Source organism: Apodemus sylvaticus, chromosome 18, assembly GCF_947179515.1.
Source record: "Apodemus sylvaticus chromosome 18, mApoSyl1.1, whole genome shotgun sequence".
NCBI lineage: Eukaryota > Metazoa > Chordata > Mammalia > Rodentia > Muridae > Apodemus > Apodemus sylvaticus.
The window spans coordinates 53,855,908-53,881,064 of NC_067489.1; the positions used below are offsets into that span (position 1 = coordinate 53,855,908).

At 38.0% G+C, this 25,157-nt stretch overlaps 2 protein-coding genes across 8 annotated transcripts in view; one reads left to right on the top strand and one right to left on the bottom strand.

Moving 5' to 3' along the window:
- Positions 1-861: 861 nt before the first annotated feature.
- Positions 862-19,311, bottom strand: Cep44 (centrosomal protein 44). Of its 6 annotated transcripts, none has more exons than XM_052162896.1 (11): positions 18,952-19,311; positions 15,688-15,797; positions 13,893-14,040; positions 12,645-12,791; positions 11,449-11,571; positions 9,437-9,604; positions 8,337-8,543; positions 7,313-7,385; positions 2,073-2,197; positions 1,786-1,823; positions 862-1,047 (listed from the first exon to the last, which is right to left on the bottom strand). In XM_052162896.1, exons 2-11 carry the CDS (start codon positions 15,774-15,776, stop codon positions 1,005-1,007), a joined length of 1,161 nt encoding a protein of 386 aa, XP_052018856.1. In that variant the 5' UTR covers positions 15,777-15,797; positions 18,952-19,311; the 3' UTR covers positions 862-1,004. The 6 variants fall into 6 exon arrangements, with proteins under 6 accessions (XP_052018856.1, XP_052018855.1, XP_052018852.1 ...); XM_052162895.1 differs by having other exon boundaries at positions 18,922-19,311; XM_052162892.1 differs by having other exon boundaries at positions 15,688-15,824; positions 18,922-19,309.
- Positions 19,312-19,502: 191 nt separating this feature from the next.
- The window catches only part of Fbxo8 (F-box protein 8), a 47,714-nt gene continuing 42,059 nt past the window's right edge, over positions 19,503-25,157 (top strand). Inside the window, exon 1 of one of the 2 annotated variants that reach the window (XM_052162897.1) lies at positions 19,503-19,779. The gene's annotated coding sequence lies outside the window, so the exon portion shown is untranslated. The remainder of the gene's footprint in view (positions 19,780-25,157) is intronic. The other variant, XM_052162898.1, reaches the window with a different exon arrangement.

Genomic DNA, 25,157 nt, shown 5'->3' on the forward strand with positions numbered 1-25,157 from the left:
CTAAATTCAAGGTTGTATGCTTCTAAATGCTAACATAAAAGATTATAGTGTAAACATTAAACATTAATTAGAATATGAAAGTTTTCCTCAAAAGTTATTCCTAGTTGTAACTTAAATTAATATTGTACTTAACATAAAAATAAAATTGTACAATATAATGAGGTGACTGGTGTAAAATATAAAATAGATAACTTCCTATAATTTTGACTATCACCCAGAATTACTATCGCTACATATTCATTTACAAAGTTAGAAGGTATTCACATAGTATCTTTCTAAGTAATTTTGATTTTCTTTCAATTTAACTTTAAGACCTTTTCTCTCCTTAAACGTTGTTAACTTCCCATTACTAGAAAGCGCAAAGTACCTCCACTGTTTATCACATGGATGGCCTGCATCTGGGTCGGTGCTGACGGTCTATGGTTATAGACCAGAGTATTCACATATCTGACATAGTTCTCTCAGGAAACACACAAAAGACGCCTGCTGTCACCATTGCAGTGATAAGGCAGCACTGACTATACATGAAGAACTGGACTTGTTTAGTTTTCAGTGAGCATTTTAATGTTGTGTTACAACGTATTCACCAGCACATACACTAAGACTGTAACATATGAGAACCTCCTGGGTACAATATGCCAGTCCCGGTTGGAATATCTCCAGCAGGATGCAGACCAGGGTCTTCCAGTCCACACTTTCAAAAACACATTACATAGCACACTGCCAGTAAATGTCAACACAAACCCACAGAGCCTGCTGTAATGACTCCACTCTGTAAGAGCACTGCACTGAAATACAAGAAAATCTAAGAATGCTAAGAAATGCTAAGAAAACTGGAAGAGAAAATCAGCACAATTACAATTGAAAATATTAAAAGTATTTATTTGAGAATGAAAAAAATCACATATCAAATAGAATCCAAATTCTTAATAAAAACTATCATATATTAAAACTATACACAGAATTCTTAAATATAGAATATATAAGTAGCTGAAGTTCTACAGTTAGCGACTCGAGCATTTCAGTAACTCCGCGGTCTCCTCAAACCTGGAACAGAACAAGTGTGTGTGTTAGCTAAGGGCCTGGCTCATAATGGAGGGCAGGACTTTGTCAGATTTATGATTCTGGCCCTAAGATAAACTCAGTGTTTTCTCTTATTTTATGAATAATTACTATTAATATAGGTACATATAAGAGAGCAAAAATAAGTCAATCCTCATAGCCTAAGGTATTTTAGAAGTTTGCTGATGTCAAAGAACTTTGTACTTTTTAAGGCAGTAGGGTGCATAATATTGTGATACCATTTCATCATATATTTCCTTCATACTGCTCTTTGCCAAAACCAGACGTACCACCCCAGCGAAAGCATCAGCACTGCGCCTTCATCAATAGCACACTAAGACCAGCAGGACTAACGCTTGAACTGTCTCCCAGCTATCGAGCTACAGGCTCATGACGGTTTGGTAAATTTATTGTCACAAGTAGAAAAAGTGAATTAATTATCAACCCAAACACCTCTGCCCTCTGTAACTGTGATCACCTCTGTGGATAGTGTGTTGCATCGTTTCCTGGAAACCAGCACAATGACTCATCTCCCCTAACACAACTGGAAGCAGACCTATGATCCACTGAGTCTGACTGAGACCTCAAGGCGTGCGCGCGCACGCGCACACACACACACACACACACACACACACACACACACACACACACACACATACACACACTGTGTGCCAGGGCAGCTGCTGTACAGCGATGGTTTCTCTCGCCCTCTCTGTTACTTACATTTTTTTCATCCTTTCCATTTTCTGGATAGTTGTTTCCTTTAATTTAAAAAGCAACAAATTTAGGCAATTTCTCAAAGTGAACAGTCCTCAAAGACAGACCACGGATATAGAAAATACTTAAACTCTGCACAAAGTGACTCTAGTCCACACAAAGACCCTGGGAGAGGTTACATTTGTAATTTAGCATTTTCTTGCCAACAGTATTCTCTACTAGTATATACTAACAACAATACTTGATTCTTCTCCACCTTAGAAATCATATAAGCAGTTGATAGCTTCTCTTACCTCTGAAAAATCTCTCAAGACACAATAATTAACAGTGGAGCTTCTGGGCGTTGTTTCCCATGATACTGCACTATAGCCAGATGAGTGATAGTTACTTGCTGGTCCCCCAACACTGCAGTTTTTATCTGTGAAGAAATTCTATTTTAGGATATCTTTCCATTACACAGAGGAGCCTAATATTTACAAATAAAATGAATGAATATAAAATGGTTATCTGGTACAGATAAAATGAGTTTTTCATACTTTTCATTCTGGTAAAGGCAGATGCTAAAAATTGTCTAATAAAAATTTTAGAGTACATCTGGGCTCTGTGGTGCATGCTCGTAATCACATATACTTAGGAAGCTGAGAATCATGAGTTCATGGCTGATCTAAGAAATATAGAAAAACCCTGTTTCCCCTGACACCCAAAATCCAAAATCATTTTACCTTCAGCATGATATGAATCACTTTAAGTATATAGGACTGTTAGTAATTTAAACTATAAACTATGTGGGACTAGAGAGATGGCTCAGCAGTCAGCAGTACTTGACTCTTCACAACTGGAGTTCAATTCCCAGCAATCACAATGATCTGTAATGGGATTCTGATGTGCATGAAGATAGAGCACTCATATATAGAAGATACATGAATGAATATATTTTAAAAAATATATAAACTACTTACTAATGTGTTCCTTTCTTAAAATGGTGACATCTATAACAATTCAATACTGAGAGACTTTTCACAATGCTTTATTATAGCAATGTTGAAGTAATTTCAAATTGCTTTATCTTTGTTTTGTGGCTGGTGGCAATTATTACAAAAACTGACTAAATATATGCATTATATATATAAATATAATATGTATATTTACACATATAAATTTATAATATATTTATATAGCATATAAATATTTTATATCATTGTATAAATAATATAAATATAATGTATAAATATGTTATATATTATTACATGAATATAATACATAAAATAAATATAATATATAAATGATATAAACATTTATATTTTTACACATCATACAAAATAGAAAATATATCATATATTACATCATATACAACATAAACATAAACAATATAAATGTATTACTTATATATTATATATACTAATATGATTAATATCACACTAATATATTATATAGTATAATCAAATATTATATATTATATTTTAATCACATATTACATATATTTATCATATAAAAATTATAAGCAATTATGCATATATGCATATGTTATATATAATAAAATATACATAATATATAGTAATCATAAAATACAAACATATTATGTTTATCTATATTATATATTGTGTATTTATATGTTATAATATATAACACAATAATATGTATATAATATATATAATAAATATATATTAATATCTAAAGGAATCCAATCTTGAGTTAACAATGTTTAAAAAAGTTGATTCAAGATCTAGGTTCTTTAAATAACAACAACAACAACAACAAAAAACCTATGTCAGATAGTCTAATATCAATGTGGCAAAATAAAAGCACATTTTTCTCTTTAACTCCATCAATTACTGAACAGCACACACAGATACATTTTTCTATCAATGATGCCTATTTAAAAATTTGACTAAACAAATGAAGCCAAAAATAAGTCATTTAAACTGGTTTTCATAAAGAACATTTATTGTATGTCTTCCTGGATGCTAAAGGATCAATACTCATGGATTAAACAAATGCTTTTTATCTGATACAGCCAAATCTTCCTTGACAGCCTGTTGTCTCCTCCAGCCTGCTGTTTTTCACTGTGGAATGGTTTTCTCAGCTTATTCTCTTGAATAAACTCAGCCTAAGTAAAATAGCCCAAGCTTATCATGATCCAAGTGACTAATTTTGGTGTTAAAAAATTCTAAGAAATGCCACTAGACTTGACACCTTTTGTACTGCTCTTTGCTGGGTTAGAAGTGTACTTGTGATCCAATTAGCTGAGACTAACAAGGTTGCATGTTACAGCTCTGAAGACTAAGTACACCCGGGTGCTTATAGGAGCTGTAGGAACTTAGCAACGTTAAGAAGTAATTTGAAACTCAGTAGAAACTCTAACTTCCATGCCTCTAAATATGTGATTATCTTCTTCTGGTAGAGACAGCTGTTCTCCGAAGGCTCTGACCATCTCCTATGCTGTCCTGAAGGAGAAGAGGCACAAGCACGCAGGGTTGAGAAGATGGCTGATAAGAACAGCTCTCCTCACCCTGAACTTGGGGCCTGGATTTTTGAGGCATCTCACCACTTCATGTAAAAGATGGTTAGCATTTGGCAAGCTAGGCGGCTACTCAGACAGACATGCCATCCGCGGCCCCAGAGGTTAGTGAGGGTCACACATATTTAGTACCAGATCAGCTAAGTGCTTATAATGCTCATTACAGGTCTGTCTTCCTGCACTCTTAGTAAAATCCTACTAGTTTAAACAGTTTCTTGGCCATGCTGCAGAAGATTAAGAATGGGTAACCACATACAGAAAAGGAGCAGCAACGACCCCACCCTGAGCTCCTGAAGCTGGGCCAAGGGAACGCCAGTGGGGTCAGGGGAGGGGCTGCTTGTGACAAGGAGTGCCACTGATGCAGAGACACTAGATATTTTACCCGACTCTCACGTGACCACTGATTGTGGGCTCATGGCCAACTCTGGAGGATTATATTTTACTAGCAATAGAGCAAATAGGGCTCTTCAGGCTTCAATAACTTGCAAGCCAGTACTTACAAGTCAAGACCTAAGCTGTGGAGATGTTTGGTAAGTAGTTCACACATAAAAATGATAGTCAAAGTGAAGTCAGTACGTTTTATGTGCCTTCTCACCTTTCCTCCCATCTTCTGTTAAAGACTAACAACACCTGGAACCCAAGCACAGCGTAAGGTCGGCCTTCCCCTGTAACCACAGCTCACTATTTATACTATAACCACAGCTCACTCTAGTAGTTTACTTGCTCATTATCTTCAGTGTCCTAGTAAATTCCTCATTATTGTCCTGAAAAATGATCACTAACAAACCTGTGTGCTTTAGTTCCCTCTAGTTGATCACTATTCTCCTTATATGAGAATCTTTCTGAAATATAAATCTGAAAATATTAGCTAAAATATTTCTATGACTCCAGGATAAGAGGACAGGCCTTGACAGTTGGTTGGCCTGCCTGGCAATTGATACCCAAGTAACAGTATGTGCTAATAAATAGTATTTAAGAGACCACAATTTCACCTGAACTCATGAAACGCAGAGAAGTAAACCACTGCCATGTCTTCAGAGACTAACCAAGGTCACTATTCAGTCACAAAAACAGCCCGACACAGCCCTCGCCACTAACACAAGCGCATCTCCTTAGCTGGACCTCAGGGCCTTTCATGGATCAGCACATGACTGCTGCTCCCCAGAGCACGCAGATCAGAGGCTCCTCCTTTCCTACATGGTCTCCAACATAACCCACCCACCCCCAAGACACAGATTCTTACAGTTCCCATTGCGTTACATATGTGTGATAGAGGGAAAACACATGTGGAACCTCCCCAACTCCTTATTGAATACAATCGTAAGATCAGAATGAGACCCAGCATTGTGCTCTGCAGCTAATGGAGACAGCCTGGGTTTCCTTTACAGAGTGTGGTGCACAAGGCTCTGGGAAGTCTTAGGTCAGACTGTAACCTCTAGGGTACCAGGTATTCACTTTCATCAGAATCTAAACCTATTCTGAATCCTGGCACCCCAGCTTAGACTGGGGCATGCACAGTGAGTACATCAGAACAGGCGCAAGTGAACTTGGAAAAGGTAGTGTTTTGTAAACAACAGGCAGAGTGCTCTTTGGGCAAGCAAATGCTTGAACTCTAATACATACACACAGTGGGGACAGAAGTTACAGGCATTACTTTTTCTTTTTGTGCTAGACAGATCACAGGTCAAAAATTTATGCTCTTATGAGTTTTACATTTGAATTTTGATATTGAACTATGAATGACAATAAGAAAATGGCAACATGCTTCCTAACATGAAATCTGCAGCACATGCTAAATTTAATAATTTAAAAAGCATCCTAAATAACTAATGTAACGACTGAAATTGTCTTCTGGGAGATATAGCCGTATTTGCACTAACTGTGTAGTGTTGAGGAAACCTATCAGAGTAATTTGCCACAATTCAATTCTGCTCACCATTCAGTGACTGTGTGGCTACTGGCATAGTCACCAATGAGTTTCAGTGAATCTCATCTTCCTTATTTGAGACAGTCGCATAATGCTTAATAATATGTACTTATTTTACATGGTTGTATTAGGAACTAAGTGAGTTAATATGGCAGCTAGAACAATGAATTGCCTTAAATTGCATATTGTAAAATGCAGACTGTTAAATATATAGTAGCTGAAAAGATCTAATGATGTTATACATCTATATTCTGAAATTTAACCTCATGATATACTGTCAATTGTAGAAGTCATCCTTTTTACAAACATAATTTAATCATGCTATGAAATAAAATGTGGCCCATTGTTTTTCTAAATTAAGACTCAAAAGAATAAAAGCTGTTGTTGAAACCCGAGATCCTTGATGCTCAGTAACAGGAGATTCCCTGTAGGAGGTTGTGGCATAGACAAGGCCCCTGGCTCTACAGTGTTCTCACTGTATCACCATCAGTGAGCAGGACCTTTAGAGGTCTGCTTTTCTTATGGACTGCACTACGGTCTTCTAGCTTGATTCAAAGTAAAAATCCCCCAAGGTCAGCAAGACTGTACACCAGAATACATTTATCCTTTATACTCTGAAAGACATATACTCTATTATAAGTAATTCTAGGCAGTCTGTGGTTCTCTGTTTTCTTTTCTCTAAGAGCTCTGTAATTTTATTTTATTAATAGAAATGTGTAATAAAAACTGGAGATAAAGATCAGTAAATTTGCTTAATTTGATTTCCAGAACCATGTTTTGTTTTGTTTTGTTTTTGTTTTTAAAATCAGATGTAGTGGCTTGCATCTCCAGTCTGACTGTAGGGTGATGGCGAGAAGGGGATCCTGGGAGCTTGCTGGCTAGCAAGTACAGCCAAGCTGGTGAGCTCCAGGTCCAGTGAGGGCTTTATCTCAAAGAATAATGTGGAGAGTGATTGAGAAGGAAATTTGATATACACAAACACACACACAGACACACGGATGAGAATGCTAAAGATGCCAAATGTCCATAAAAACTACTGTTCTCATCACGTTTAAAGCCAACAGTACTAAAACAATTTAAGAACTTACCATAGGGCGCAACATCCACATCACTGATTGACTCACAGTCTTCACTTGTCGTATTACGCTCTACAGATTCATTCTGGAATGTACAGGCAAATATTTAGAATACAACGAAAAGGTGTTTCAATTTACACTGCTGATACAAAATATGTCTAGTTTGAATAAATTTGTTTACAAATAATATATATTCCTGTGTAAGAAACAACCATTTAGATGCAGAAGCAGACAGTAATGTTCTTGAATCTCTAACTGCAGTCTCCAAAAGGAAGAGACTAGAAACTGAAATCCTAAGAAATAAGAGAGATTTCTCAGACTATAGAAAGGAATGGTAGCTGTGGAGGTTTGAATAAGAATGGCCCCACAGACTCACATATTTAAATGCTTAGTCACCAAGGAGGGACACTAATTGAGAAGGATTAGGAGATGTGGCCTTTGTTGGAGGACATGAGTCACGAGGGGTGGGCTGTGAGGGTCAAGGGCCCTGCCTGGCCCAGTCTGATTCTTGGCCATCAGGACACAGCTCTCAGTGAGTGCTGCCGTCCCCGCCCCCTCCCACCATGGCTGCCTTGGTCATGGTGTGTCTTCACAGCAACAGAACAGTGACTGAAGAATAAATTTGATAACTGTTTCTATTAAGTTCACTTTATGATTCAAGTTAATGCATAAAGAAGAAAAACTTGGAATTTGAAGTTTTACCTTTTCTACAACTTTTTCTGTCCTACTAAAATACAAATAATATAAAATATAAAATAAAATAATTTTAAGTTTTTCAAAAAGTTCTTACCTCATCCTAAGTATTTTAAGTATTAATCTATTAATCACTAAAATCTCAACTTACAGGTTTTTCAAAGTATCTTACTTGAGAGGAAAACAGCCACAAGAAGTATAATGAAACTTGTTAAACTTAAGCAGACTTTATTCGAACTAGACATTTATTTCGTAAGTATCCTCTCATGCAACATTTCCAACAGAGTACAGAGACGTAATGAGATGAGCACTTCACTGCAGAGACAGCTCTCCACAGCGATACCTTTTTGGACAGCAGCATCTCTGTTTCAAGAAGAGTGACGCGGCTTAGCAGGTTGTTCCAGGCCTTCTCATCCACCATCACTTTCCCGCTCGCCGTAGCTTCCAAACACTCGAGCCGTTTCTCTATCCACGTCAGCTGCTTCAGCTTCTCTTGACACTCAGCCAGGGCGGTCTGCAGTGCGGTAATCTCAGGATTGTCACACATATCCTAAAATGACAAGCGAGGCCACAGATGCTATGAAGTGACAGTTCCATCCATTTGTGCTGTTTTGATAAGTCAGGAAGGAGCACAGTGGGAGGACAGAGCCTTCCTCCAGACACACTGGACCTTAACACTAGTCCCTCAGATGTGACCCTAGTGACTTCATTTTGACAGCAACGACTTGTGAAATCATTTGCACATTAGGTAGTACAACTGTCATTACTTAGTTTCTTGAAGCAATGCCTAATACAAACGTAAGAGGAAATAAGCAAGACAAAATGACAATATGCTCATCACTTAGAGTGTCACATAGCTCAAAGTAGGCCCATAAATAAACTTTCATAAATCTAACTGTAACCCAAAGTGTATAAAGATCCCAAGATATGAGCACTGTATCAGAAACAGTGGAGATCATATACATAACGGTGCTTGGGTCGAGAAGGAGTAACAGAAATGGAAAACTAGCAAGGAGTCAGGGGATAGCATACATCTGTAACCCTACCACACAAAGGCTAGGCAGAAGGCTAGGTGGTTTTGCAATTAGAAGACACCTTGAGCTACATAAAGTCATCCGAGGCTACATGGTGAGACCACGCCCCTTGGGGAAAAACACAGCAAAACTCCCTTTGATGACAAAAGGGAAATGGAGATAAAACGGCAAGCTTAGAGAACTCTACCATGGGAAGCAGCACATCTGCCTTGCTAGACTGTAATTTCCCTGGTGCAGGTACCTTTTCTTCATTTCTCTTTGCTTTACTTCTAACTCAGGAGGGAAACTGCAGACAGATCTGAAAACTGGAATCCACTGACTCCCACTGAGTAAGACTGATTCATTCTTAAGTAATAACATAGATGCCATAATTTAAGACAACTGTGTTAAAGAGCCCGCCAGTGCTTACCTGCAGCTCAGCCTTGACCTCAGGGGCCTGGGCCTCGGGAATTCGACTGTCAGAACTCTGCTCTTCAGACTCCGCACAGCCCTCACTCACTCCTGCTGAGGTTACCATCCCTTCAGGAACGCCGGCCTTCTCTTCAGTGTACAGGTGGCGGATGACCACAGCTTTCTTCTGCAGAGACAAACACCAACAGACACTTCCATGATCTACTGCCACGATTCCTTTACATATACTCTAGACAAACTGTATAAAGATTTAAAGACATTTAAATTACCACAATAATGTATCACAATGTAACATGCTAATATTAACATATTTTATAAGTGCTTAGGAGACATGGTTCGGCTTTTTAAAAGCTTTCTTATGTCTTAGGTTGAATACTGAAATACATTTTAAATATGTTTAGCTTGGTTTCAAAATACTGGAGAAAGTGGTTATAGTAAAGATGAAACAATTAGCAAGGGTATGATGATTTGTTGAAGCAGGTTAATCTGTGCTTTTGTAGATGTTTGAAGTATTATGATAAAAACTTAAAAACAAAAAACAAAAATAACTATTAGGTGTGGTAACACACAACCATAACCCCAGCATGCACAGAGCCCAGACAGCAGGGTTGTAAGGGACAGGCCAATCTGGGCGATACAGTGAGAATCAGTCAATGAATAAACAAACAAACAAAAGTTGTGACATAATTTACAAGTTAAATAACATCTGTGTGAGGACTCACTATAATTTTTGCTATTGATCAAATCACAATATATAGATTTTCTTTAGCTGAAAGTTCAAAACACCGTAAAAAGGGAATTACTTAGAATGACTTCAAACTTAGGCCCACTGTCTGTATGTCTATTATGGACTGTCTGCATAGACATGGAAAAACCCTAACACATGAAGAAATCTAAACCATCTACATGACATGAGGCATCAGGAAGGAGACAATTTGCTTCAGCACTGATCCAACTTCTCTGTCAACAAAGAAATATAAATTATGTTTATGAATACTACCAGCTTTTTAGTAGTTATTTCTGGTATCAAAGCTTTTCTAGTCATGTATTTTGGATTAAAGAATAAGTAATTCTATGTATTTCACTTTATTTAGAAACAATTTATATCTTTTATCTAATTTATGATTATTAATCTGTATTCTGCCCTCTCACCCCAAGAGGAAAATAGCTGGAAGTATATTTATTATTAAAAGGGAATATTAGCTTAGAGGTCCCCTTGGATATGAAAATCTGCTATCTCTAAATGTATTAGATTCATTTAGCCACAGGTGCTCAAAACAGACAAAGACAGAGACAATGTATACCTATGAAGAAAGAACACTCAAAGCCAGATTACTAGAGAAACTATACGCTTGGTTTTCATTGCATCTAAAGAATCATCGTAATCACTCTTGTTACTAATGGATTACTTAATATATACACACTCCTTTTTAGGGATGATCAGATATATAATTAAGATTATATAGTTACTCTTAAGGCTTGAGGGCTGGAAAGGTTAAAAACCACAAACTCTTGCAAAAGACACAGGTTTGGTTCCCAATATTCACACGGACACTCACAACCATACATGACTCTAGTTCCCAGGGACAACATGCTTTTTTTTGCTTCCTTCTGATATACAACCACATAAAATAAATATATTTTTAAAAACACGTCAATGCCTTTATAATATAACATTACTACATTTTATCTGAGAAATGAAAAAGAATTCAACATTAGAAATATAAAGCCTATTCAATTTTTCCTGTTTCCACTTCCCACAAGTTTAGGAATGGTCCCAAACATCACAGGTGCTAAGAAGCCACCTGCTGAGACCGCGGGGAGGAAAGGGAAGTGGGTAGGAGAGAGCAACGAGGGGAGTATGTGATCCAAACGCACAAATAAATGAAAGAAAGGCCTGTAAGAGACTAGAATGCACTAATAAAACGCCTCGTATCCCGTGCTGCCTGCTGCGGTGGAGAACTCTATCTCTGCTGCACACAGATGCTTCTGTTCCTTTTCTTTTCACACCTTTCCTGACGTCATGAACCTGCCCGTGATGTCGATGCCAACAGCCTCTGCAGGGCGCTTCTCACTGCTTGAACAAGGTTCTGGCTTCTCAGAAATGTTCTTCTTCTTTAGGCATGATGTATTCTAAGAAAGGAAAAGAAGAAGACAAAGTAATACATTTTGTAGAAAAGTATGCTCTACATTTCAATTCTATTATTTAAATTCTTAGTTTTCATAATAGCAAACAGTGGAAGAAGGAAGCACGATTGGTTTGTTTGTTTCTTGTGACCTTAAGTGAGACTGGTATGGTGGCAGTTTAACCCCACACACATAAGACTGGGGAAGGAGGACTGAGGCCAGCTTTAGTTACACAGAAACTATGAGGCAGCCTGGGCTAAATGGTTAAAAAACAAACAAAAATAAATAAGAAAATAAAGCAAAAACTTTAAAAAAAGTGTCAAAAATACATTATCTTTGAACTGTTCATTTAGTTACAGATCATAATGTATAAGACACATGACTAGCATTGGAGAAATTAGGATCCTTGATGGTTTATACCCTATATGTGTATAATGGAGCAACTATGGCATCTGATATGTGGGCTGTATGGAACAATGAGATTTAGATTAACTAGTTGCTTATGGCTTTATCTAGGCCAGACTGTAGGACATCCGGGTATTGCAGTGACCTGTCCTTGGCAAGAAGCTAGCTGTGAAATATTTGTCCTACAGAGGAGATTCTGAGACATAAAAGTTAGAGGGAGGACTCCTCAGCACCTCTGTGGTTTAACACATTTACCTCCCTTTGAATTCCCATCTTGGTTTTACACAATCCATTTTTGGTAGAAACTAATCCTAGCTCCGAGATGTGCCCTTGAATTCCTAGACAATTCCACAATTATGCATAGAGCATTAATACTGGGAATTCCCTCGGTTCATAAAACACTCAGGTGTGTGACAGCTTGAGTACTCACCAACCAAGCTTAGCTGCCCACTCCTTCCCTGAGGAAAAGCACTGTTGCTTCTGCTTCAGTAAATCTGTTTCTACACTTAAGTCTTTTCTACGAAGGCCCTTGAATTCTTTCTCTAATCATTGGAGTCTAAAGAACTACTTGGCCCAGTGAGTCAAACGACTGTGCACTTTTAAATAATTTTCTGTCAATTCAAATATTGGAGTTTTTAGCACCAGTTAGAACTAAAATCTATTTGTAAAATTACCTTGTCAAGGCCAATCAATTCCTTGTGTTTTTTCATCACACAATTCAATATATCACAGACAATTTCAATTTTCCATTCAGCAAATCCAGACTGTATAAATTGCTTTTTTGTCAAAATCGGTTTATAATCAAATTGATCACGAAGAAGCTGCAAAGGAATAAAGGTAATGATTAGAAACAATTTATTTGTTTAATTCGAAATTACATAGCCACCTGATTAGAAGGTAATAACTACCTTTGAGAGAAATATCAAGCCATCAGTAAATGTACTAAAAGTATAGAGTTGGTGTTGAATTATGCCCAGAAATGAGACAAGTTTCTAGGGATATGTTGGGTGGGGGGCAGAAGGGAAAAGGAGAGGGAGAGGAAGAGGAGAGGAAGAGGTAGGGGAAGAGGGACAAGAGGTGAGCACTTTTGGACAGCCAGAGCTAGTGAGATCCTGTCTCAAACAAAACAAACAAACACGCACAAAAAAAATCATAGTACTTGATAAAATTAATGGTAAACAAAGTTTTTAAAAATCAAACTCAACTGAGATCAATTCAGTCTCAAGTGTCTAGACTAGATCTACTGCAAATATAAGATCTTGTCTCAAATCTCAAGGAACAAACAATGAAAGTTTCACTCTGTATAAGTAATTAATACAGAAGCTCGTGGACTATCAGCTCTCTCTTGCTTCCTCCAGTATACAAACATTTAATATTTCATAGAAAGCAGGCAAATTACAGCCAACGACAAACGTTTACCAGTTGCCATAATTAATAGGAAATGTTGAAAAGCAAACAGGAATTATATGTTTATTGCAATAGAGACCACATTTTAATGAAATAAACAACTATGAAAATATTCGGTCAAGTATACACACGTGTGACACATGACTACATATGGTAATAGCCCCAGAGTATAATGAAGCTAAATTTTTTCCCTATGGCCTAGTAATTAAGCTTCATGACTTCCATGTTTAGACACATAAATACTTAGACTGCACTATAATTCACACAGTATTCAGAACAGGATACATTACAAGGTTGTAGCCCAAGGGCAACAGGCTAAGTATACAGACACCATCTAGGTCTCTGCAAACACACTCTGATATTTTCCCAATGATAAAACTGCCTATTGGTGCGTTTCTCAGGGCGTATATACCACTGGTAAGAGTCAACACGCACCTGCATTTCGCTAGTTATCGCTAGAGTATTAATTTAAAAATCACTCAATAGAGAACTGATTGTCTCATAACTGAGCCTACCTTATAGACGGTGTCTGTGAAGCGCACGTCGTTCTTCGCTATGAGCTCGACACTGGACTCCATGAGAAGCTCTGCTACGTGAGGGGAGTATGAGGTAAGAGAGTAGCTGATGATGGGCAAGGATGCTGCTGTGTCTCCCTTCATCAGGCTGCCGGGGAAGCGAAAAGACGTAATTCACACAGGGCCGAACTTGGGTGATTGAGGGTAGCCAGCAGTGTTGCAATACCTTGGTTATCACTATAGACGCAGTAATGAAGAAATGCATGGCTCTCCAGACTCTATGCTACTCTGAGCCATTCTGATCAGATTATCAAACAGTGCTGTTCATTTCCATGTGCTCAGAGCCTCACCACTGCTGTACAGCCATCTCCTACCATTTTTATAGCTTTTCTAAAGTATATTCTCACTTGATCTCCTATAAATGACAAGAAAGTACTACCTTACAGTTGTCCACAAGATTTCATACTTTGTAACATTTGCTACATTAACACACTTATTCTTACACAAACCTGCAAACATTGATCTATGAACTCTAAGTTACAAATGAAGGACACAACTGGAAAGAGCTTATGCTGTGATGACCGGTTCTGCTTCCTTGAGAGCTGAACCTTCTCAGCTTGTGTTCATGTGTAGGAGGGGGTCCCACATGTTGCCTTTATCTTTATTTATTCGTTATGACTTATTACTTAATGCTGATTTTCATGAACCTATCTTCTTGGTATCTGCTGCCGCATCCTGCCTGTTTCTAATTGTCTACTTATTTACTGGTGGATAATGACTTGATGAATCTTGCACAAAGAAGCAAATTAATTATATCTTCAATTAACCAGCTGAGGTTATGAACAGAATGTGTTCTGCAGAGCTGAGAATGTGTGAGCAAACCTCCCCAGCTCCACCCCTAAGTTTTAAAAAGCCTTTTGTTGGTATTTGTATGTGCATGCCCATAGCAACAGCAGACGGAAGGCACCTGCTGGGGCTGCTGGGAGTAAACTCTTTCTCTGGAAGAGCTGCAGGTACTCTTAACTGCTGAGGCATCTTTCCAACTCTCCACCCAAAATTTAATAAGAACTTTAGAGCATGGAGGCTGCCTTAAGAAACACCACTAATCAGAACCTTCCACACTAAGAATACACATGAAATAAATGAAACAAATCCATCTTCTACACACACACACACACACACACACACACACATTTGAAAGAGAGACCTGGACTCATGTTGGCTATATTAAAAATACTACTACTCTGTGGAATGAGAGAATGGCAGATTATGTAATTAATTTAATCCATTATACTCCAGTGAGCTTAAAATTAGAGACAGTATCTAGACTGATGTATTCACAACTAACAGCCAAATTCTCTTGGGTTGCAATTTTTATTCATACTTATAAGTTCCTACAGCTTTCTGCTTTCTTAAATATATACACTTAAATATTATAACATTAGATGTGTATATATTCAAGTAAATTTCTCTTAAACTTATTACAACTGTTTTCTGTGCACTCACATGCATACACAACAGCACAGGCTCTATGGTACACATATGAAGGACAAAGGATGATCTGAGGGAGCTGGATATTTGTTTCAGTGAGGCCTGGGGATTGAAGTCAGGGTCATCAGGCTTGGCAGCCAGTTCCCGTACAAAGCTTTTAGCCCAAAAGTGAATTTAAATAAGATCCATTAAAAACAAAACATTACTTCCATCATGTCATATATATCTCAAACATTTTGCAAAATAATAAAAAAAAAAAACCACCCACTACTAAGTTTTAAATATCAAATGCATTATAGCTTACCCGACATAATCCACCTCATTAGGGTAATTTAGTGAACGAAGCACTTGCTCTAGCTTCCGCAAGCTTCTTTTTAAGTCACCTGTTGCCATTATATTCCGATTCAGCTCCAACTGTCAAATAATCTTACAGGCTTTCATCTAAAATTGAAATGACGTCCTGGTTAACTGTGCACTCTGGGAAGCTGCTCTGTCCTACTGTGCATACATCTCCTAGATCTACTCTGTGTATCCGCAGCACGTTACACCACCTACTTCTGCTCCTCAGAACTTAGCACTTCTGTGGCAGGTTAGGGGCTTACTGTGCCGACTCTCAACCCTAAGTGCAAAGTTGGCTTCAACCTCATCCTCTATTTTTTCCTTTCAAAAGCTGTAAGTATGCCTTGTTTTATGTTCTTCCAATGCATTTCATCTAGCTCTCTCCCAAATGGTTTATCTTAAGTGATAATGGATTATAATCGTTACTTGTTTCCTGTGACCATACACCTCACAGAAGAACACTGGTGGAAAACAGAGTATTGGCTCAATGCTTGAGGGGCTATGGATCCACACAGTGTGGAAGCCATGGTGACAGGCAGCAGGAAGGTGGTAGGAATGCGCAGTAGCTGCCAGCCCACATTACACCAGACCAGAGGAGGACAGCCAAGAACTGGGCTAAGGCTACCCATCATCTCAAGCTTCACTCGCCAAGCAATTTCCTCTAGCTAAGTTCCACCTCCCAAAGACTGCACAACCTGTCAAATTAGCATCCCAACCTGAAGACCAAGTTTATCAAACATATGAACCTACGGAGGACACTTCCCATCCAAATCATAACTGGTACCACTTGGAAAAAAAAATCAAGTTGAAGTGGCTTCCATCATTAATTACCGCTTATAAAACCTATATAAAATAAACAAAACAATGAAGATAAATTTAGCACAGATTCACTAGTCCCAGGGCTTGGATTTCATGTGGTTGCCCATCAGAGATGTCCATCTTAAAAAACATGCCAACACAAACCTAGAGTTTACTAATAACTTGCTCAGAAAAATTACAAAAGTACCCGGAGGAAAAAAATTCTCTGAGACTGAAGCTCCTTTAAAATGAAATCACTGATATTAAAAAATAAAATAAAATTCAAGAATTAGATGAACTTAGGGATTTTTCGGCATCTATATAGATCTAGGGAAGTATATAAAGCTGACAATGTGCAAAATTCTGAGCCTGGGCCACGCCCCAGTTCTGTAGCCATTTCCCTAGATTTGAGCACCTATTCAGTCTCTATAGGAACACCATTCACATTTCCAGTCTGAGCATGCAGAAGAACACGCTGCTGAATACACTGCTAAGCATCCTTGCACTGATATGGTCACCATGTTGGAAACATTAAACTACACCTACTAAGCAATAACATGTTTAGACAATAAGGATTTTAAGGGGAAAAGGGGGGAGAAATCCTAAAATTAAATTATACAACATAGTAGTCAAAACAGTAAGGCTTATCTCATATTGTTCCAGATGCCAGGCCTAGACAGACATACAAACATGGTAAGACAGACTTCGCAGACCAAGCTTTACTGCTAGGAAAGGTGAAGTAGGAACTCTTCACCTCTAGTTCTAACTACAAACACTGTTCCTGGGATTTAAGATTGCAGGTCTGCTCTTGTTTTAGCTTCAAGACCCATCTGACAACAAAACTGTTAGTTTTGTTCATATCCCATATTCCCAAGACATGAGATTTTATCCCATACTCGGTGCTATCTTTCTTTTGCTGGTATCCTAGAATACATTTATCTTTACATTATCTCTACCTCTAACAATGAAATTTTGGACAATAAAATATGCCCCGGGAAGACATCCTCTTCATTACCAGCACAATATACACATTTTGAAGAAGAGTAAGATTCAAGTACTGTATCTGTAGGTGAAGAAGGGAAATGATAGGACAGAAAAAAAAACATAAAGACATTTTAAAAAAAGACCATAGAAATATGTTTTTAAGAAAGGCTTTCCTAGTATTCTTTAATTAGTAAATACTAAAATTATTACTATTAATTGAAGCTGATCAACTACTGATACATACTTTACACTTGACCATAGTTAAAAGGCCAATAATCGACCTTCTACATATTTCTGAGATAAAAAATAAACCGTTACTTAAAATTAAAATTAGCATTTTCACTTTATATTACTTATCATAGAATATTAAGTGAAGACAGTATACCAATTCAATCATTAAGGTCTCACTGCTCTACCTAGCTTTCTGAAGAGTTAGGAACAAATCAAATCCACCAACCGAATTGCTGGAAGACATGAGAACAGTACAAAATGGCTTTGGTGGGGAAGCGGAATTGATCTCAGGGTCTTGGCATACTACTCAGCTCTACCACTGAGCTAGTCCCCCAGCTCAGCAGTTTAAGATGTTTTGTTTCAAACCCAGCTCAATCTCATAGCTGCTACTGGTCTTTAAAAACATGTCACAGGACTAAAAAACATTTTGTTCAGGATAAAAGCCTTTAATAATCACAGTGGATAACCAGGATTTTAAGATTCTGCTTGATATATCTAAAAGGCAAATTTTAGATAGGGGAATACAAATCTGTAGAAATTAAATTTACAAAATCTCTCCGTAGTCGAACGGTGGTGGCGCACGCCTGTAATCCCAGCACTCTGGGATGCAGAGGCAGAGGCAGGCGGATTTCTGAGTTTGAGGCCAGCCTGGTCTACAGAGTGAGTTCCAGGACAGCCAGGGCTATACAGTGAAACCCTGTCTCGAAAAAACCAAATAATAATAATAAAAAAAAAATCTCCGTAACAGATACCATGCAAAGATTCGATGAGGGGGAGAAAGCTTGGGCGAATAGGAGCACCGCTGTGTTCACGCATAAAAAAAATGTTAAAATGTTTGCAAATAATTCAGTAAAATAGTCAAATGTAGCAGTGAGTTTAGAATACGTATGTTAAGATTAGTTTTCTTTTTATGCAGAGCAATCTGTAGTCCTCAAAGTAGATGGAGAATTCTTTTTTGAAAAAAAAACACCATGAAAGTGAAAACAAAGAGAACACGAAGGAGTACTTTTACTATTCTAGACATTCTTTTGGAGCTAGATGTATTTTTGACTAAAAGGAACTTAAAGGCGTATTCGCAGCCACAAAACAATTCTAAGAGGGCAGACTACGATTCTTCCCACTTGGTGACTTCCAAAACCATACCAGCAGGTACCCAAGCAAGTCCCACCTCGAATTCCCTTTCTACCTCTAGATTTAAAAGGATGAACCGGTAGACCTGATCGTTCGCCTACAACCCAGGAACCTCGGTGAGCACAGCAGAAGGGCCACCTCCGTCCAAGCCAGAGCACAGCCGGTCCACGAGCTGGGGCTCAGTCAGCAGCCGCTAAGCAAAATGCAAGGTTCCCAAGGCGACCGGACCAACACAGAAAGAAGGGAGCACAAGTAACCCGAGAAAGTGGCGGGAACCGCGTCTCCAGCCCCAGAGCCTCGGCGCCCGCGCCTCGGGTCGCGTCTCGTGCCGACGGTTTATTTAAAGAACCTAGAGTTGGAGCGGAGAGTTCGAACTTCGGCTAAACATTCCGAGCTACAGGCTGCCCCAAATGCTGGCATTCCTAGATGCAGATTCCACACTCGGTTCGCGCGGCTTCTTCAGGAGACTTGACGGTCATGAAAGCCTTATCAATTATATGTCCTTTATTGATTGTCATATTTCAAGTTAGCATACTTTGGATGGCCGAACTCGCACAGTATGAGAATCGAGAAATAAAGACTTTATGGCGAATCTGAACTAAGAAAACTGAAATCCTTTTTCTTTAAGGAGCCGCTCCTAACGTCACTTCCGGCAACAATAGGAAACGTCAAAAACTTGCAAGGTCTGCCACTCCGGCTCCTGCAGGCTGAGGTACTGTGAATTCGCGGGAGTCTGGGGTGGCTTCTGGTACGCTCGCAGCCATCGTGATCTCCAGCGTCAACACGTGCGTTCTGGACAGGCCTCTCCATGGCTTGGGCACCAGTTCCCGGCTGAGCCATTTTCTTCTCGGCTGACTGCCCCCGCCCACAGGCTGAGTCGTCGCGGCGGCGGTGGAGATCGCAGGTCGTTCAGGTACTAGCGTCGGCACGGAGACTTCCAACCCTTGCCTCTTCCCGCCCGCCGCCCGTACGCTCTCACTTTTCTTCTCCGAAAGGAGGACTAGGGATGCTTGGCACTTGGTAGCACCGGCCCAGTAAGCAACAGTTTAGGACCAATGGGCACTGTAAGACATTTTGAGTGACAGCGGCGGTGGCTTATTAAAATGGGGTATCGGAGTCGAGAGGCGGCTGCGAGTCTCTTGTGTTTCTAGGCCATTGGTATAGAGGTCGATTTGGGACTCGCGGTAGCGACGAGCTGTCGTCCTCAGTGAGAGAGGACAAACCGTGGAGGTTACTTTCTTCAGTTTCACATGTTGCTTTTATGGTGGTTATAGTCTCACTCGATGCCCAGGCACGCTTTATTTTTTACGATGTCCCATTAATACGAATCCAAACATATACAGTTTAAGGTCTCTGCTGATTGCTAGTTGCTATAGTCTCCAAACAGACTATAAAACTGGTTGAATACTTTTCTGTGACTAGTTTCCACTTCTCGCATCGTATGTACTCAGTACACATTGTTTAGACAAAAACCAAAACAATTTGCGATTCTTACTCGATATATTTTAGCTTTGTTTTTCGTTCTGTTAATTGCTAATAAGCCAAGTTAATCTGACTACTTGGTTTATAAGTGAGACATTTGTTTTTAAGGACCCCGATGTTCTCTTCAAAGCATTACCTTCAGTACCTTCAGTACCTTCAGTACTGCAGATGAATACAACCTGTTGTACTTCATTTCAGTGGGGTTTTTTTGTTTTTTGTTTTTTGTTTTTTGTTTTTGTTTTTGTTTTTGTTTTTTTGTATTTTGAGACAGAGTCTCCTGTGTACTCCAGGCTGGCCCAGAATTCACTGTGTAGTCCTGACTGCTTCTAGCTAGCAAGCCTTCCAAAGGCCTGGAAGTATGGTTTTACAACAGGTCATTGGGTACTCTTCTCTTTGCTTTGGTGTTTGGACTTTGGTACTTTAACTCCTACCAGAAGAGCTTCTGGTTAACTTTGTGAAAGGTTTTTGTTTTTGTTGTCATTTTTCTTTCTTTTTCTTCTTCTTCTTCTTTTTTATTTTACAAAGTAGAGCAAGTCTCAGAATGAACAATAATTACATTTATTGTTTTCAGCTTAATTCAGAAACTTCATACTTATACAGTTTGTCTAAATTAATAATTACCTAAGTAACTTCATTAGTTACATATTGCTGGTTTATGATTATCCCCAAATTTAATGCAGCTTAAAACAACAAACATGTATTAGTTTTGGTTTTGGTTTTGTGTTTTTGAGTCAAGAATCAGGGCAACATTCAACAGAGTAGTTCAGACTGTTTCCTGAGGTAGCAGTTAAGCTGTGTTTGGGACTTGTGATATTATTGAGAGACACTTCGCTGAGCTGGAGTCTACTAAGGCTGGACTTCCAAGTGCTTGCACATGCTTGCTGGCTGGCCAAGATTCTCTGCCAAGTGGGTTTCTCCATACTTTACAATATGGAGACAATCTAGGAAAAAGGATCCAAACTGAGGAAAGATCCTATATTTTATAGTCTAATCTTAGAAATGATACTCTTATCGATGTTATATTGTATTTTTTAAAGATTTATTTATTATATGTAAGTACACTGTCTCTGTCTTCAGACACCTTAGAGAAGGCATCAGATCTCATTACATGTGGTTGTGAGCCACCATGTGGTTGCTGGGATTTGAACTCAGAACCTTCGGAAGAGCAGTCAGTGCTCTTAACGTCTGAGACATCTCTCCAGCCCCCTATTGCTTTTTTTTTTTTTTAAAGAGTCTTAAATCCAGTCCACATTAGAGAGGCAGAGGATAACACAGAAGGTAAAATTAATGGAAGCCATTTTAGAGGCACCTGGCACAAATACCGTGGCTGATAACTTTTAGCAGTTAAAGTAATCATTAAGTAAGAATTGCTTAGCCAGAGCATATCCAAAAGAATTTAATTCTGACAAGGAAAAAAATAGCCTGATTGTGAAGTAATATATAAACCTATACTAGTAGCATCAGCTCCTCCAGAAAAATAATTTAAAAATATATATTTATATTAATGATCCTAAAGAATATTATTTAGTATTACCTGAAGGGTAGAAAATCGAAAGGAGTGTTTGAGATTTTGGGATCTACATACCACAACTGGAGACTTGGTATTTCTTATCTTTTACCCTTCTACATAGATGAAGTTGGGTCAAAATGAATGTATCAAAGATAGCATTTGAAAAGGAAAGCAGTCAGGAAAAGGCTAGGGCTGAGTAGAGATAAAATTCAGGTTAGTGGCAAATTTGTGTTAATCCCGTATGATCAAATAGGGGTGGGAGAAATGTGTTTTGGAAATGTGCTATGATTTTTTTTTTAAAGCATTAGATGGCAAGTGCAAGTGGTAGTGGGTAACAGACTATGCTGTACTCCATGCTGCTGTGTATATCAGCCCAAGGAGTGCTTTTTAGAGACCTCTACTCAAGGGAAGTCAGAATATTTTACTCTACTGTAAACCAACAACAGCAACAACACTTAGGATGAGACTTATAAAGCAAAGTGTATTAAAAAAATAAATTTAATATAGATTTAGTAGGAGCATTGACAGAAGGTGAGGGAATTAAGAAAATGAGGGAACACACCCAAAGTATGGTCTTGTGCTTTTCAAGATAGAATTATATTCAAGTGTCTTAATAATAGCAATACATAAAGTTTTGATGGCCTTTAAAGTTATATTATTTAAAGGTTTTTAAAAAGTAAATAAAACTGTTTTGGATGTACTTATTTTTTTATCTATCTGTTAATAAATAAGATATGTTGGTTTATTGTGTATTATATAGTTTTGAGTGTGATCAGATAAAAACAGGTTTAAAAAAGAACAATAACCTTTACTACTCATGCTTCACAAGAAGGTCAAGACTGTTTTGATTCTCACTGATTCTTAACAAGTACAGATTTACATTACAAGTCTCTTCCCTTTTTTTTTTTTTTTTTTGGTTTTCTGAGACAGGGTTTCTCGAACTCAAAAATCCACCTGCCTCTGCCTCCCAAGTGCTGGGATTAAAGGCGTGCGCCACCACTGTCTCTTCCTTTTCTGGGACAGTGCCCCCTTGATTGTCCTAGACCACAGATACCAGCTTCTATCTACAGCTTTTGCAGATTAGCCTTAAAAGCTTATTGGGAGCAAAAGATTCTGGCTTCAGGTTTGTTATGGCACTATTTTGGCTATGACCCAATATAAAATTGATCATGCTTCTTCCCAGGTTTGACAGATACTATTTATCCTTATTTATTTGCAAAATGTTATCCACGTTTATAGACACAAAACAAATATATGCAGTTCCAGTTAGAGCAACAAATTTAAGGTGCTTAATTCTGGATTTATCCATTTACATATTTGTCCAGAATAGAGTGAGTATAGAATTGTTTAAACATTTGAATGGAGAAGCCAGCTTTCAGAAGTAAACCACACTTAGCTTTTGTGGCCATACTGCTTAGCTATTTATAGATGTGGTGGGTGTGGAGAAACAAGTGATGGCAAACTCAGACACTAAATAAACTCCCTGCCGTTACCATCTTCCCATGGTAGGCACATTTGGGGAATTTTCCTCTTTTGTACACAATCATGGATTTGTGGTAAAGCAATGCACACAAAATAAAATTTATCAGTCTATCTAGTTAAAAAATGTACAGGTCCATGATATTCAATATATTTATAGTGGCTTGTGACTATTTCCACTATCTACCTCCATAATTACTTACATCTTATATAGCTAAAAGTTTATGTCCATCAACCACCCCTTCACTATTCCTTTCGCCAATTCCTGGCAATCCTATTCTACAGTCTATGATTTTGTCTACACTAAGCGCTTCACGTAAGTAGTGTCATGTAGATTGTTATGTAGTACTGAAATGTTAACAATTTTAAGTTTTCTATTTCATGAGTATGAATGTATTTCAATTTATTTCCCTTTCACTTCTATCAGCAGTGCTCGTACCTTTCATTGTAGAAGTAAGTCTCCAGTCACCTGACTAATTAATTCCTAAATATTGTATTCCTGTACGTGAAATTATCTTCTTGATTTCTTGTTCAGATTGTTCATTAGTATATAGAAGTACTATATATCTATCTTTTCTCTTTCTATATATACTATCTTTTCTCTTGACCTAGCATACTGCCTTTTTTGCTGAATTCATTTGTTAATTATAAAGTGTTTTGGTTTTGACACAGCTCTCACTTCAAAGAGAATAAAAGATAGTTGTTCTGGAGCCAAATATGATTCCATAATCTGAGAACATGGCTTCAGGTTATTTTAACTACTGTATTCCAGCCTATAACATTTTTTGACGTTTTTATAGCTACAGAACAAAAGAAAGTCAGATCAAGGCCCTTTTCAAATACAGGAGAGAAGTATGAGGAAGGTGGGCTATAATTAATCAGGAAAATCTCTGCCACAGGTTCAGATGTCTGATACATGCTTAGCATTTTGGTTGGTGAAGTTTGTTGCTCTATTAAGTTAATACATCCCAAAGAGTTTTATGTGACAGTTACAAGGATGTTAGGTCAGACACAGTGAGCAATGGGTGGCTATTAGGAGATTAAAAATAGTTCAAGATAATTTGATTCTGGATATCTACATTCCAACTATCTGTAAGCATAAAGTTCTAATCAGTCAGTATTGAAAAAGAATCCTTAACATGTGTGTGGCATCTTTTGTGAATTTCAGTTCTGTTTTACTTTAGTTTTGCAGAATCTTTAGTGTTTTCTACATGTAAGGTCATACCTGCATACAGAGGGGGTTTTGCTTTTTGTTCCCTACTTGGATGTCTTACATTTCTTTACTAATTTCAGGGATCTCTGGAAACAAACAAACAAAAATGTATAGCTGAAAGAGATTTGGGATAGCAGGCTCAGAACCCTTATTTTAACCAAATACCAAACTGAGACTTCCAGATTTTAAGAGACTGGCCTGGTTCCCACAACTCGTTATGGAAGGAACCTAGATAAAATCATTTTATTTCCGAGTCTCTTCCCTAGTTCATGTTACCCTCAGTATTTTGTTTTAATACTTTAGGTGATGTGCATTGATGGAGTGGGCAAGAATGTTTCATCAGCATGGGGGCTTATACAGCCATGCTGGGTAAATAGTAAAAGAAGAGCCAATTTTTTAAAACTGGTATCTGAGCAATATGACACAGTAATTGTATATACAAGGTAAAACAACATCATGTTTGGGTCAAAGCAAACTGAAGAAATTGAATAAACCTAAACTCAGATTTGTGGTTATGTTTGCATAACATGTTTTCATTTTCTTACATTCATTTAAATGCTATTTGCTAGCATTTAAAGAAAGAAATTAAAGAAGTGGGGGTGAGGAT